Source organism: Egretta garzetta, unplaced genomic scaffold (assembly GCF_000687185.1).
Source record: "Egretta garzetta isolate BGI_Z169 unplaced genomic scaffold, ASM68718v1 scaffold39, whole genome shotgun sequence".
In the NCBI taxonomy this organism is placed as follows: Eukaryota; Metazoa; Chordata; class Aves; order Pelecaniformes; family Ardeidae; genus Egretta; species Egretta garzetta.
In genome coordinates, this window is record NW_009260945.1 from 4,027,899 (window position 1) to 4,042,143 (window position 14,245).

Here is a 14,245-nt window from a genome sequence, read left to right on the forward strand (position 1 = left end):
GCCGCAGCGCCTTCCCGGGACCCCCTTCCGGCCCCCCCTGTCTCCCCCGTCCCTGGCACCCCCATCTCCCTGTTCCCCTGGGACCCCAGCCCCAGCACCCCCACCCCCTAATCCCTGGAACTCCCACGCCCTGGGACCCACGATCCCCCACAACACCGGTTCCCCTTGGACCCATACCCCCACGGACCCAGCCCACCCGCCAGAGCCCACATCCCTCTGGGACCTGCATCCCTCCCTGCAACCCAGCACCTTGCATCCCCTTGGGACCTGCATCCCTCCCTGCAACCCAGCACCTTGCATCCCCTTGGGACCTGCATCCCTCCCTGCAACCCAGCACCTTGCATCCCCCTGGGACCTGCATCCCTCCCTGCAACCCAGCACCTTGCATCCCCCTGGGACCTGCATCCCTCGGGAACCCCCAGCACCCTGCCGCCTGGCACCCCTCACTGCCTGACCCCTGAAGCCTCAGGACCCACGTGCTTTTTTGCCCTCTTCCCACACATCCCAGGGAGGGCAGGGTGGGGATGTTGCCTTGGCTCACCCTTGCAGGGGAAAAGATTGCCTCAGATCAGGCCAGCTGGTATCGGTGGGAAAAAGCAGACACACAATGGGACACCGAAGCCTTTTATTTTCACACCGTTGGTGAACTGAATCTAGTTTTCCAGGTGTACTTGTCTGCTTAATAAATAATAAACGCTTTACCTGCAGCCTGTACCTTACCTGCGTTCATGTACCATCCTGTCAAAATACTTGCTGTGCCCAACAGGGAGATTTGGGTGGGCTTTGCTGTAGTGGTTGGTGGGAGGGAGAAGCAGAGAGGCTGTAGAGATGGGATTTCCCTCGGTTTTCCTTGCCTCATCAAGGTGCCAGCAGAGATTTTGGATCCTAAGTCATTTCTGTGAAAAAATCAACTTCTTGCTAACATTTCCTGGAGCCTTCTGGGGATCCTGGAGTCATATTATTTAACAAATGCTTTGAGACTTGTGCTTTTAAAAAAAGAAGCTGTCTTCTCTAGCTTTTCCTTTCTACTAATTAAGCTGCTGCTTGGAGCGTTTTGAAGCATTTTGCCAATCTGAACCCAATTTGCTAGGGCAGGAGTGACACCATCTTGCAAATCAAACTGACATCCAAGGGGGCTGTGATTTCCTCTCGGCTCCCTCAAGCAGCAACACTGGAGCAACACAAGAAAGGTCTAAAAACAGATCTGGAAAATACTTCCAGAAATGATGTCTCTGAATTTTTGCATTGGCGTCCGACAGGTTCGCTCTGTGTGTATTTCCAGACTCTGTGCCCTCAAAATCCCTCCTTATCTGTATGCACAAAGGCAATACTAATATGATTTTAGGGTTTTTTTTTGCATCTTATGGTGAATAATTTTTCTGAAGCAAAAATGCCCAAAAATGCATACATAAATCTTTGTTTCCATATTCCACCTTTTAAAACTTCACTTTGAGTGAGATCCGCACAAAGCTATGAAAAAGCACATCTGAATGTGGAGTTGTGGGCATCTGTGCCTAACAGTTTTTGAGATTTGAGATGTTAACTGGCCCTTTACCAGCCCAGCTGCTCATCATGTTAGTGAAGGGCTGGGTTTCCTGTGGCTGTCTGCCTTCTTTCTCTCCCTTTTGCCTTTTTAGTTCCATGTTTCCTGTAAGAATAAGTTGTCCTACATACACTTTGGAGCTAGATGGGGAAACGGCATGTTTGTGGCTCGATTTCTTCCTTGCAGACACTTTTTGAGGATGCATTTCAGAGGGGTTTTGGTCAAGGGAACTTTGCGTTGCAAACCAGTCATCTGAATTCAGGGTAATATTTTGCCTTGTCTGTGGCTATCATGCAATAATGATGTTCCCCCTCTAGAACTACTTCTCATCTGCCCCCTCTCTGCTTTCTGCGTCTGCCCTGATGAGCAGTTTTGCCTCTGAAGTGGGCAAACAAGAAAGGAAAAAATGCTTTTGTGTCGGTGGATGATGCGAGTGTTGTCTGTCACGTTAACCAAATGCTTTCTGAGCCCATGGACTGTCCTGTCTTATGCATGAGGCCTCGCTGCTGCTAGCAAAGCTCTCTGGCTGTTTGCTGGGGTGCCTGCTATTAAATATAAAAAGTGAAAGTAAAATTTCATTCCCGAGAAGAAACCTACGGAAAACAAAGAATTGCTCACGTCCTCCCCCTCCTTTCCTGCCTCCAGCTGGAGCTGAAACCCATTTCCCTTTCCCTAGGCGCTTGATTCGGTTTACTTCACCGGCTTTGCAGAGACCGACAAGACCTTTGTGATTGCTCGCCTTGCCAGACGTCCTAACGGGATCTGTGAGATGTGGCTCTTCCTCAGGGTGGACGGAATAGGAGAGTTTGAAGTAAGTGGTGGATGTGGGAGGTCAATTCAGGAGCAGTGCTAAACTCCTATCTTCAACCTGTGTTAGGATCCCAAGCCAAAATTAATGTTCTCTGCATCTTCACGACATTAAAATCCTAACAGTAAGACATTGGTGCTGTGACTAAAGACTAACGCTTTAGAACTGGCCAGGTTACAGATTATGCCTAATTTTTTTAAGTTGGTATCTGACACTCATTCTCTTTTTCTCATAATGTGCACAAACCAGCAATTTTTTTCTAAAAAAAACCCAGTCTTGGTAAGTCTCCCAGGAAGAATTTGAACATTCAGTCTTTCTGATAATGCACAGCATGTGGTTAATAAGTTACATTGTATGGCTATGGTTGATCTCCCCCCCTTTTTAATGAGTGAATGCTATAAAAAACATTGCGGAATTGCCTCTTCTTAAAGAGAAAGGAGAGCTTTTAGAGAGTTGCATGTACATCTGCTTCATTCTTGCCAACAGGAAGACCGCATTAATCATATATTTTGCCTGTGGATTTTCTTTTTTGTTAATAGCTGACCATGTAGCAAAGAAGGAGGGAAGATCTGACATAAATCCCTTTGCGCTCAACTGTCTTTATGTTCGCAAATCCGTTTTGCTGAGTAGTCATGACCAGAAAAAGCAGGAGATGTCCTATTAACGGGATGCCCAGGGAGGTGGTCGAGTCCCCATCCCTGGGGGTATTTAAAAGCCGGGCAGACGAGGTGCTTAGGGACAGGGTTTAGTGGTGGGATGGCAGGGTTAGGGTAGTGGTTGGACTTGATCTCAAAGGTTTTTTCCAACCAAAATGGTTCTATGGTTCTGTGATTCTATTTGCAGAAAACCAAACCAGAGCAGATTGATGTGTGTTATTTGGTTTCCCAGTAACATTTACTACAACGACACTACTTTGTGTCTTTGTCATTTAGAACTGGCAGCCAAGCTGAGGACCTTCTTAGATCCTTCCCTACAGCAACAGGCATAAGCTCTCTTTCAGAAAGATGGCAGCTTTAGGAAACAAGACAAATTTTTCAAAGGGCAGCTGAAGAGCTTCGGGAGCTTGCACGTACTAGAAATGGAAATCATTTTAGAGGTTCATCAAATTCAGTCTCAAAAATAAATTTACCCCCAAAGCCTTGCATCAGCTTGGCTGTAAACTTGACAGAGTCACCAGGGTAATGAGCTGAGGTCCTGCAGTGACCTCCCTTCCCACAAGTAATTCAGTTGTATTATGTGAAACAATAATGTATTATCTTATAACTCCAGTGGTTTAGATGCGCTTTTCCTTCTCTAGTAATCTGGAATCCCTAGAAACATTCAAGACCAGGTTGGATGGGGCTCTGAGCAACCAGATCTGGTTAGCGGTGTCCCTGCTCCCTGCAGGGGGTTTGGACTAGATGACCTCTAGGGGTCCCTTCCCACCCAAAGCATTCTATGATTCTACGATTCTATGATGACCAGAAGCAGGTAGAACTGAAAAGGCAATTCAACCAAGTGTTCCTCCTGCAGAGCAGGAATTCACCCGCGTTGCATCCCCACAACTGAATTAAGCAAATGTTTTCCTTAAATGTCTTTTTAGCACCCGCAACATCCAAACATGATTGTGAGTGATGAATCTGAAGGGATTTGGAGCGGAGGAGGGCTCACTATTGAATACATAGAGCCCCAAAACCGCTGGAAAATAAGCTTCAATGGATTACTCAGGTATCGTAGCGCTCTATAGTTTCGTTTATCTACACTTAAGACTGAGGCTTTTTGAACGCTATCTGGAAATACATTTAACCGACTTGAACCAAAAGCTATTTGGTAGCAATAGCCCGCATTGATTTTTATGGAATGAAAACACGGCTAGTAATATCTGCGTCCGGTGTGGGGTTGTAACACAGCGTTCCTGTTCTGCCCTAGCACCCAGTAGCATCATTCTTCTGCAGTGTCTCCTATTGCAACGCTCTCCAAACACGTAGGAAACATTTTGCTGCTTGTTTAGGAGTGATACACAACTGTCGTGCTTTGCCTTACAGAAAAGGACCCTACCGGCAGGAGTGGAGCGAAGAGAAAGGTGAACTTGTACCAGTTAAATTCTCTTTCCAGTAAGAGCATTTCACTTTTGCTTTGGGATGTATAGCGAGTTTGTGGGTAGAGATTTGGTTACTGTTTTCAGAGGGTCATCTGCAAAGTAACGCATGAAGCTCTTGCTTCTGGTTTCTGTTTATGGACTCGATTTGTCTGAGAAAAAGTGACTTGCTGTCAAAATAGCACAGCATTTCTGCAGTGATGCTGCATTTGTACCTCTGAGCAGCTTGCAGGAGAGCAAGCAGCGTGCTTTCGCTTGCTTCCCTCCCTAGGGAATCTGTTGGCTCTTGCACGCCGTTGTTGCTCTTCTCGGTTTTCCTTTGTTTGCTTCCTTGAAAAGCAGTAACATATTTAAAATGATGAAAATCAGAATTTTCCAACAATGATAAAATACAAAGATTGCCATTGGCAGAGGAGCAAGTGCACAACTTGGCCTGGTATGACCCAAAAGCCAATAATGTCTTTTATTTTTTTCCCCTCTTTTCCTAGTTGGGAGAACTTCACAGAAGTCTTTGACTTTAGTACCGACAGTCATCCTAACGCGTTTGCAAATGCTTTTGCCCAGGAACCATGGACCATTGAGTTCTTCCAGAGGGTCAAAAAGTGAGAGGCAAGATCAGTTTCTTCTGGGGTTAATAGTAATTTTTCTACAGATTTCTCCACGGTCAGTCATGTGTTGGTTTAGGTGACTTTAGAAGGTGGGTTTAATCTGAAGTGAGCTGGTAAAGGACATGGGTCTGGTCAGGTGCCTCCTGGTTTCATTGCTACATGAGACCTGGCAACCTGTAAGGAGGACCCTGCATGCAGATGGGGTCTTCCTGATACACGGGTGGAGGGGCCTGCCCACAGTTTTGGTCTGTTAAACCTTGACCATTAGGAATATTTCTTATTCTGTCTTTTTTTCATTGCTAACCACCTGATTTAGACCTCTTCCAAAACCAATGGTAAGGTATATCTAAGGAAAGGATCAAATATAACCGTTTGAAAGGAGGGCTACAGTGGATTTTTTAATTACTATACAAGCTTCAGAGAGCTGAAAATACAGGGAAAAAATGTGAGTAACAGTAACGCGTTGTATAATACAAGCAGAGATTACGTGTATCAGCAGAGAGCTGTCTTTGGTGATACCTGCTCACTTCTAAGCAGCAACGGTTTGGTAGCACGGCATTTTTTTCAAACAAAGGGCATTTTTATAGTCTGTCACCGTGGGAATTTGCTGCTGTTTCATTCTCAGGTGCCTCATGAACATTATGTAGCAATAACTGGGAAATGTAAAAGTGGTTGCTAATGTGTAGCATCTGGCCTAGCCATGATCCAGATGCTCTGAAATCTCTCCTTCATTTTGGCATATAAGTCTATCAGACTGGCATCGGGGCCGCCTTGGTTTTGCCTTGTTGTTTGTGTTGTTTCACTCTTTTCTTTCTCGCAGGCAAAGGGAACAACATTCCCGACATGAGCAGTGGGGCCAGTCTGTTGGAGAAATTGAAATAGAAAATCATGAAAAAACAGAACTTTCCCTCAAAGGTGTTCGGAGCCACTCTTACGGTAACAGCACCGGGAACAATTCGCTCGCTTGGCTGCCTTCAGTAGAGGTGGCACTGGCAGGACAGCGGGACTAAAGATTGTCTTTAAAAATAACGAATTTCATGACTGAGCATGACATTAAGACATTTCAGAGGAAATACCATTTTTATGGCTGAACTTCACATGTTGTAACGCCCTGAATTGAGGCCTTGCAGTTACAGTTTCTAAATGAAGAAGAAACATGACGGCTTGCTCCTAAGGCACCCCCAGTCCTGGCATCGCTTCCTCCTGCTCTTCCAGCCCCTAAAGCTTAGCGACTGTGGCATGGGGGCTGAGGACCAAACCATTTCTTCACAGAAATTTCTTCACAGAAAGGGCTGTCAGGCACTGGAAGGGGCTGCCCAGGGAAGGGGTCGAGTCCCCATCCCTGGGGGTATTTAAAAGCCGGGCAGACGAGGTGCTTAGGGACAGGGTTTAGTGGTAGGATGGCAGGGTTAGGGGAACGGTTGGGCTTGGTGAGCTTAAAGGTCTTTTTCAACCTAACCGATTCTATGATTTGCCTTGCTAAGTGCTGGGACTCTACCTGAGCAAAGAGCTCCTCTTGTCCTTATTATCCATCAAAGGATACGTACCAGAGTACCGAGACCCAAGTAGGCATGAAGCCTCCCTGAACCACAAATCTCACCTTCCTCTCTTCACCTCATTAGAGGTTGATGCCCCTCAAGGCAGCAATATTCCTGTTTAAGAGGGAGATGGGATATAAGCTCACAGCTGGGCCAGTTGAGTGCAGAGATTCACGATGGAGAGAATTTGGTCCATTCATGTCTGGTGAGCTGCTGCAAAGGCATTGACACGTTTGGAGCTGTTAAAATGTTTTGGGATGTTTTGCTGGATTTGGCCAGTATGTAGACCTGTTGGCAGTCTGATTCGATGTATTACTCTGCTCCCCTTTCCATTAGGTCTTGAACTAATGGAAAAAGAGGAACTATTCCATTATTGATCTGGGGACATGCTTAGCCTGTTGTCAATTACTGGAGAGTTACTTTACTCAAAGTTAATGTCAAGTCAGGTACCCCTATTTCATGTTTTCCAGCAATGGTTTAACTTTAGGTTGGGTGATTTTGTTCTTTTTTTTTGCAGGTATCAGGAACTGGTCTGAGATTTACCGGTACGTCATGATTTTGGCACGCTTTGAGGTAGGTATTAACATGCCAATATGCTGCTTACCCATGAAAATGGAGGTGTTCCGAACACCTCATATTTAAATATCCAGAAATATGGCATTGGGAGCATCCACTGTGTGCAATCAGAAGTGCTAATTGGTGCCATCATTAGCACATACCAGTGTTGGAGGCAGCTCTCAAAAGCAGAGCCTTGTGTGTAAGAACTGAGATTTTGCTGCACTGGTTGAACCAAAAGTCGTTTTGTTAACTTGAAACTGTTTGTTTGGGCTTTTTAAAGAAAAAAATAGATAGCCAGCTTTACAGGATAGATTCTTGGCTGCCATGGGTACCCAGGGCTGCATGGAGTTGATGCAGCGCTGATTCACACTAATTGAGAGCCCAAGGTGTTTGAAGGCATCCTAAGTGTTCATGACAGCAGTCGGCAAATATTTCTGCCCGTGCTCAGCTCTAATCCCTGCTTTGCCCTCGTGGCTGTGCCGGAGGAGTGTCTGCACTGTGGCTGCTGGGAGCACGGAGCCTGGGGAAATGCTGGATGCTGGCGTTACCAGCTGGCATGCAACCCAAACAGATGCTTCTGAAACAGCTTTTCCTTTGCCGACGCAGGTGTAAAGAAATCTAAACTCTCTGTTACAGGCAGCTAGGACTGAATTCAGAACAAGAATTCTTTTCCCAGTTATATATGTTGGCCAGCACAAAAACATACCTTGGAAAATCCCACGTATGTGCAATGCAGATCCAGTAGCTGCTGTGATTTACCGTATGCCTGTGCTCCTTTCCATAAGACTGAGCTTTGGCACTGTTATGTGTATAGTCAGGTAGTACCCTCTCCCTTTTATTCATAGTTATCCAGGACTGGAAATAACTGTGGCTCTTCCTCTCCTAATTAAAAGCCACCTGGCTGTTTGTTAGGAAGGAATTAAAGTTCCTCGCTGATTGAAGTTTGGAGTCCTCATACCCTGAGTGTCTGTACCTATTTAACATCACAACGTAGGCTTATATTTGCCTCAGAGCAGCTCAAGTGGAGCGTGAAGGGATTCAGACTCAAGGATGGAAGAGAAATGAATAAAAGCATGAGATTCCAGTTCCTTCTTATTTAACATTTTTCCCATATGCTTCTCTCAGGCATAGAATAACGCAGGTTAAAAGAGATGTCTGGTCAAAGCAGGGCCAACTTTAATAGGTTGCCCATCAGTTTTGACCATGGCTAGCTGACATCTCTGCATGCAATGTTTCCCTCCTCCTCTTATGTCCACTTGCTGTGGACTTTCTCTTGTCCTTAATGTCTTTAATTTGTCCTTAATGTGTCTGGTTTACATTCTTGGACTCTCCTTTACAGCCAGATTTTCATGGAAGATGTCTTGAGAAGATTTAAAAGTATAAAGTCATAGCACACTGCATAACCTGGGTTATATCCAGTGACTTCTTGGTCAGTGTATGATCCACACAAATGAGTCCACACAAATTAGACTCCTTTTTCTTTATTGCTGTTTCACAGGAGGGAACTGCGGCACATTTAACGGTTATTAATATGCCAGCTATCACAACTAAGTAAGTAACCAAGGAAGTTTACGCTGCTAAAAACATAACATCTTAAAGCTGGCAGAAGTTGCTCTGTGGGACGCCTATATGCACGTTCTTGCTTTGAACTTGTATCGCCCAATTCCCATTCACACCCTCTTGCTGTCCTCTCCCCACACCCAATTTTCCATTTACAGTTAGTCACAAGGACAGCTTTTACCTTCAATTACTTCCTTCCCTTTCAGTTACTGTTTGGCTGATGCATCTGCCTGTCTTGCTGTCTAGATGATTTAGAGGTACAAATTGAGCACTACCAGGTATTTGGGAAGGTGTTTCTGTCTGTGATGGAGCATTACGCAGGGAGCCCTGCTCTGCTGTCTGCATCCAGAAGCTTAAAGACCAGCACTCATGGCCCGGTGACCAAGTGGAACCCAGTGACTCACCTGTCCCACCTGCCCACCACAATCCGTCCTGCAAGCCTCATCTCCTTCTCATCCCAGCTGGACAGGGTGCTGGGCCATCTTGTCTACACTCTTACCTAGAAAGGTTGGACCAGATGATCCTTGAGGTCCCTTCCAACCCAGGCTTCTCTGATTCTATGATTCCTTTCCTGGATGCATGGCTTCTCCCGCTCAGCATTTGCAATATCCCACAATATAATGTGGGGTTTTGTATTTATTTTGCTGCTTTCCAGGGATGACAGCCATGCTCAGCATTCAGCTCCCTTGGAAGGCCAATGTGCTGGGCCATTTGAGCTTTGCTTGAACTTTAATTCTGCTCCATTTCATTCCCCCTCAGCCTCGCTGTAGGTTATGTCTTTTTCCCGGATGGGAGGAAGGCTGGCATTGAGTGGTCCAATGCCTCGCTGACTAAGATGGCTGATGATGGTGTTATCAAGGATGAATACAGAGTCAGTTTTACTGCCGGTAAGCTAAATGCAGCCTGCCTGTATCTGCCTTCAGCTTTTTGGCATGCAGTTAATTTAGTGGAGGAAAGACGATTCAGTGAAATTCCATGTGATCTTTGGAGCAAATCTGAAAGCTGAACGCCTCATCTTACACCCTAAGAAATTTACTTCTGTGCTTAAGTCATACGTGTGGGGTGTCATCGGTGAAACGGGATGTGTGTCCGCTGCAGGGTCAGGGCCACGGGCAGCTGTATCAGGGGGAGAGCTATAGTTTCTATTTGTCATGACTGTTGCTTCTGCTAATCCAGATAAATGATGTGATTTTTCACTTTTTGGGTGTCAAGACATATGTTAGGGGGTGGATTCAGCTGCTCTGAAAATAGGGCTCCATCAAAGATTTTATTTAATTTACAAAGGAGACGGGAAAACTATTGCTCTTTAGGAAAGCACAAGAAGAAACCATATGCAAAAATAATAGATCTTGGGATTTTTTGAGATAAAATACCACTGAAGGTTGGGGACATTCTTCCCTTTTTACTCTCATGGAAGGTGGCAAGCACTTTGATGTTTCTGCAACGCTGGATGAGCAGGCTTGCCCCGTGGTGTATAACGGCCTGACTGGAAGCGGCGTTTTCCATGAGTGCATTGCAGATTTCCAACTGAACGGGTCAACACAAGGCTGGGGCTTGGTTGAATTCTATTACAGGTAAAATAATGACAGACAAGAAGAGGTAAAGAATTCCCATCCTCCTCTATTGACTCCTGTGGCTACAGCTCCATAGATATTTGAAGCATAAATGCACAGATGGTTTATATGATCTAAAGAAATGTTGTTCATTTAATGCTTAATGTGTTTATTAAATGGACAAACATGGTAAACGTTATTTGAAAAAGAACAACTGTGCAAGCAGACAAACATTGGGCACTTGTTCAGTTGTTTTTTATATAGACGTATGTTATGTAGGCTTTTATGTAGATCTCCATATAGGTTTATGACTTGGTGGGTAGTCCATTCTGGAAACCGCCTTATCTAGGCAATCTGTCTCATTATAAAACTAATGAGTCCTCTACCCCAAATAGCAGGCTAAGAGAGTGAAATTTGCTCACGTAAGTATGTGTCAGACTAGAGCACAGAAGAGATAAATGTTAATCAATTAATATAGGAATGCCTCTCCTAGGGGAAGGGATCGTATCAACAAAACACGTACTTCTCCGTGAAGTGCTGTTTCTCCTACCACGTGATTGTCACGGTCTTTTACTGGAGCCTTTTCCCTATTGAGTCTTTTCTCTCATGAAAAAAAGGCAAGTTTGGTTGTTTACATTTAGTTTGCTTTTTAAAATAATTTAAATTCTTGGCTGTCAGAGGAAATACCGTCGATGACTTTCAGAAGACTGAGAGCTCAGCTGCTTCTGAAAACCAGACCCATTTAAAGCACATAAAATAGTTCACTAAACCCCCAAACGCCCTCTGGTTGAACTTGAAAACCTTGGCCTGTTGCTGCTGCCACGTACTGGCTCCACTCCCCTCGCTGGCTGTCAAAACCTGTGTGGTGGGGGAAATGCCCCAACATGGAAAGTCTCCACTAAAACCCAAACGTGGCACCCTCTGCAAGTCCAGATGGTTCTGGACGTCTGTAGATCCACCCCAAGAAGACTTTATTTGGCAACACTGACAAAATTCACGTAGGTTCCCATCTTGTACCTGCTTCCAAATCAAAGCCATGTTAGAAATTAAAGGGTGGGTGTCTGGTTCTTCCCCCTCGCTGCAGAATGCCAACTCAGCATCACTGCTCTTCTTGCAGGGATGAAGCCTCCCAGCTGGTTCCGAATTTGCGGCTTGGTTCAGAAGCCGAAGGACCCAACCTTTCCTCCTGGTACCCATCGATTGACAGCTCTCCCCCATGAGCATTTGCAAGCTTGTACAAGTGACATTAGCAAGCAGGAGCTTTAAAAAAAAAATATGTTATTCCCCGCAAAATGCAGAGTTTTGAGTGTGGAACTCGTTGTCACAGGATGCTGCGGAGGTTGAGGGTGTAAAAGGATTTGGAGAGAAATGAGATACATTTTAATTGTGCAGGTCTTAGTGGTTGCTAATCATGATGGTCTGGAGGCAATTTGAAGGAAACCTCTGAACAGCTGACTGCAGGAAAAGCGCACTAGGAGGGGTCGCTTTGCGCTCTGTCTTTGGGTATTTTTCCTAAACTGCCAGCTGCCCCCCGCCGTGAAGACCAGGGCTATGCATATCTCTGACCCAATTGAGCAGTTCCTCTTCCTTTCAGATTCGTTTTTGAAATAAAAGCGCGATCTTTCTGAACCCTCTGGTTGTTATAGTCATTAAAAGATGGGAAAAAGCTATTACAGGGGACTACACTGCTTTGATAGTATTGCCTATAACTGCATGAGAGCTGAACTGGGAAGACGTAGGAGAAAGCACATTTAAACGAGGTGTCCTCTAGGAATAACATTAATGGCCAATGAAATAAGTGATACAAACACATTTTTCCCTTGTCTGAAGGAAAGCCAGGGTCTGGTAGTCTAATTTAGAAGACGTCCTGAATTTCTCATCATTCACTTGAACTTAGATGCCATATTAATCACAACATCCATGTTAGTCACTGGTAGCTGCTGGCCCAAGGTAACCTACAGTGTATTCCCTACCTAGATGCATTTTGCCATTAAGCACTGAAAATTAAACATACTTACGATAATGTCCAGAAAAAAATACTTAGGTGGAAGATGGAATTAAGGAAAGATGCCGCATTCTTTATACCAGGCAGCAACACTATGCAACGGCTGGGAGCATCCTAAGGATATGTTAGAGTAGTACCTCCACCCCATTGAAGAAAGTAGTGAAATCTGGGGGCATATATATATATATACATATAAATATATATAATTATATACATATACATATATATTACATATATATATATATATAAAATCTCTGCTTAGGTTGACACTAGAGGAGACTTCAATAGACTTTAAAGAAGACTTTCTGAGATAGTTCTTACTACTATAACAGCGTTATATGCAGAATAGGCGCGTGAATGTCAAAATATTCAGCCTATACATATCACAGCAATGACTGCATCTTCAAATTTTGGGATGCATGTCTGAACAAGGCTGGGATGATGCCAGCAGCAGCCTGATATGATGTAACAGGCTGGCTTTGGCAGCGGTCGCTTCTGCAGCCGCGCGATAGGGGTGAGAAATTCCCACTCCTGAATTTATAGCACCGTCCCTGTTCTGCATTAGTGCCTGCAAGCCGTACCCCACCAACCACACAGACCTGTGGTACGAGTGCCGTGCCCCTCCTTGCACCCCAAACCATCGGCTGGCTGTGCGAAGCAGACTTCGGCTGGCATTTCTTTTGGGATAGGCTTTGATTCAGAGCTTTGGGGTTTAGCCGGCCTTCTCCTATAAATACTTCTCCAGTTGCAGTGGTATTAAGAAACTCATTCTTGTGAGTCTTGCACAAATTTAAAGATGTCTTAAATCTGCCTGTGCGCTGGAAGTCTCAATGCACCGAAACAGGGAGCTTCTAAATTACTCGAGACAAAGGTACTTTGACAGAAGGGACAGCCTTATGCCTCTTTTTACACATAAGAAATCAGTTACATAGGTAATTTTAGAAAGGTTAGAAAAATAACTATGTTATACATCACAGTTTGATTCTACGAAGTATGTGGCTTCTTTTGCTATGATCTGGGGAACATCTGTTCCTTTTTTTTGTGGAGTTTTTGTCATCTCTTTCCATTTTGTTGGTTTTTTTTTTTTAATCCTTGAAGACAAACCATTAACATTTAGAAGAAGGAATACAGGCACATAATCAAGCAAGGTCTTTGGAGGTGTCGGAGAATGTAGATAATGAGAAAAATTGTTCATTATTACTCTGGAATGATGGAGAAATTTCTGTAAAATAATTCCCAGTCCAGGTTAAAATGAAAAATCTATCCCATCAAGGAAGGTATTTGTCTGGCTGTTTCTGACTTGCAGAAACTGGGGTACAACTAGGGACGCAAATAGCAGGTATCTCCCCCGCCTTGCAGTCTCTGAAGTTCGTGCTCCTGTGGTGGAGGAGGCAGAGGAGGATGACATAGCCTTCATCTCTCTCCTTTTGCCCTCCTTACTTGTTTCTTTTGGTACCAGCAGGTGGAGAATTAGAGCACTCTGGAGTTCAGGTTGGAAAAGTTCAAGCAGGGTACAGAAAATGATTAATAAAGTTTGGAGCTGGCAGGTTTATTTGCCAGGTGATGAACTACTGGTACGGTATTTCAGCTTGAGGGACTGAAAAATTGACTGTTGGGGGTTTTCTCCCTGGATTTCAAATTAGTTTATAGTGAGCTTATGTCCAGGACACATGGAATAACTTATTTAATTTAAGATAAATCTACCAAGCCCCACGCTTTGACCATATGAAGTGGTCCTTCTCTTGCGGCTCCTTTCTCAGTGGAAAAATCCATCTTGGGAAATGCTTCTGCAGCCCAAAAGCATTAATTTTGAGGAAAAAAAAAAAAAAAAAGCAGTAAATGGAGGTAAGTCCTGGCCAGAAGTGAAATGTAGCATATGATCTGCTCTCGTCCGGCATGAAGGGAGGCAGCTGGAGCCGCATCGGGATGAGCTTCTTTCCAGCATCTGTGTTTTGCACGTCTGGGAGGAACTGAACACCTGTAATTCCCGCTGCG

At 44.7% G+C, this 14,245-nt stretch overlaps 1 protein-coding gene across 1 annotated transcript in view; it reads left to right on the plus strand.

The window, feature by feature from the left end:
- LOC104133776 overlaps positions 1-11,465 on the plus strand; it is an 11,904-nt gene extending 439 nt beyond the window's left edge. The window contains exons 2-12 of the mRNA XM_009647213.1: positions 1,638-1,650; positions 2,220-2,354; positions 3,934-4,058; positions 4,376-4,444; positions 4,917-5,030; positions 5,857-5,972; positions 7,092-7,147; positions 8,631-8,683; positions 9,452-9,579; positions 10,110-10,266; positions 11,363-11,465. Coding sequence (XP_009645508.1) covers positions 1,638-1,650; positions 2,220-2,354; positions 3,934-4,058; positions 4,376-4,444; positions 4,917-5,030; positions 5,857-5,972; positions 7,092-7,147; positions 8,631-8,683; positions 9,452-9,579; positions 10,110-10,266; positions 11,363-11,465 — 1,069 coding nt within the window. The remainder of the gene's footprint in view (positions 1-1,637; positions 1,651-2,219; positions 2,355-3,933; positions 4,059-4,375; positions 4,445-4,916; positions 5,031-5,856; positions 5,973-7,091; positions 7,148-8,630; positions 8,684-9,451; positions 9,580-10,109; positions 10,267-11,362) is intronic.
- Positions 11,466-14,245: the final 2,780 nt, after the last annotated feature.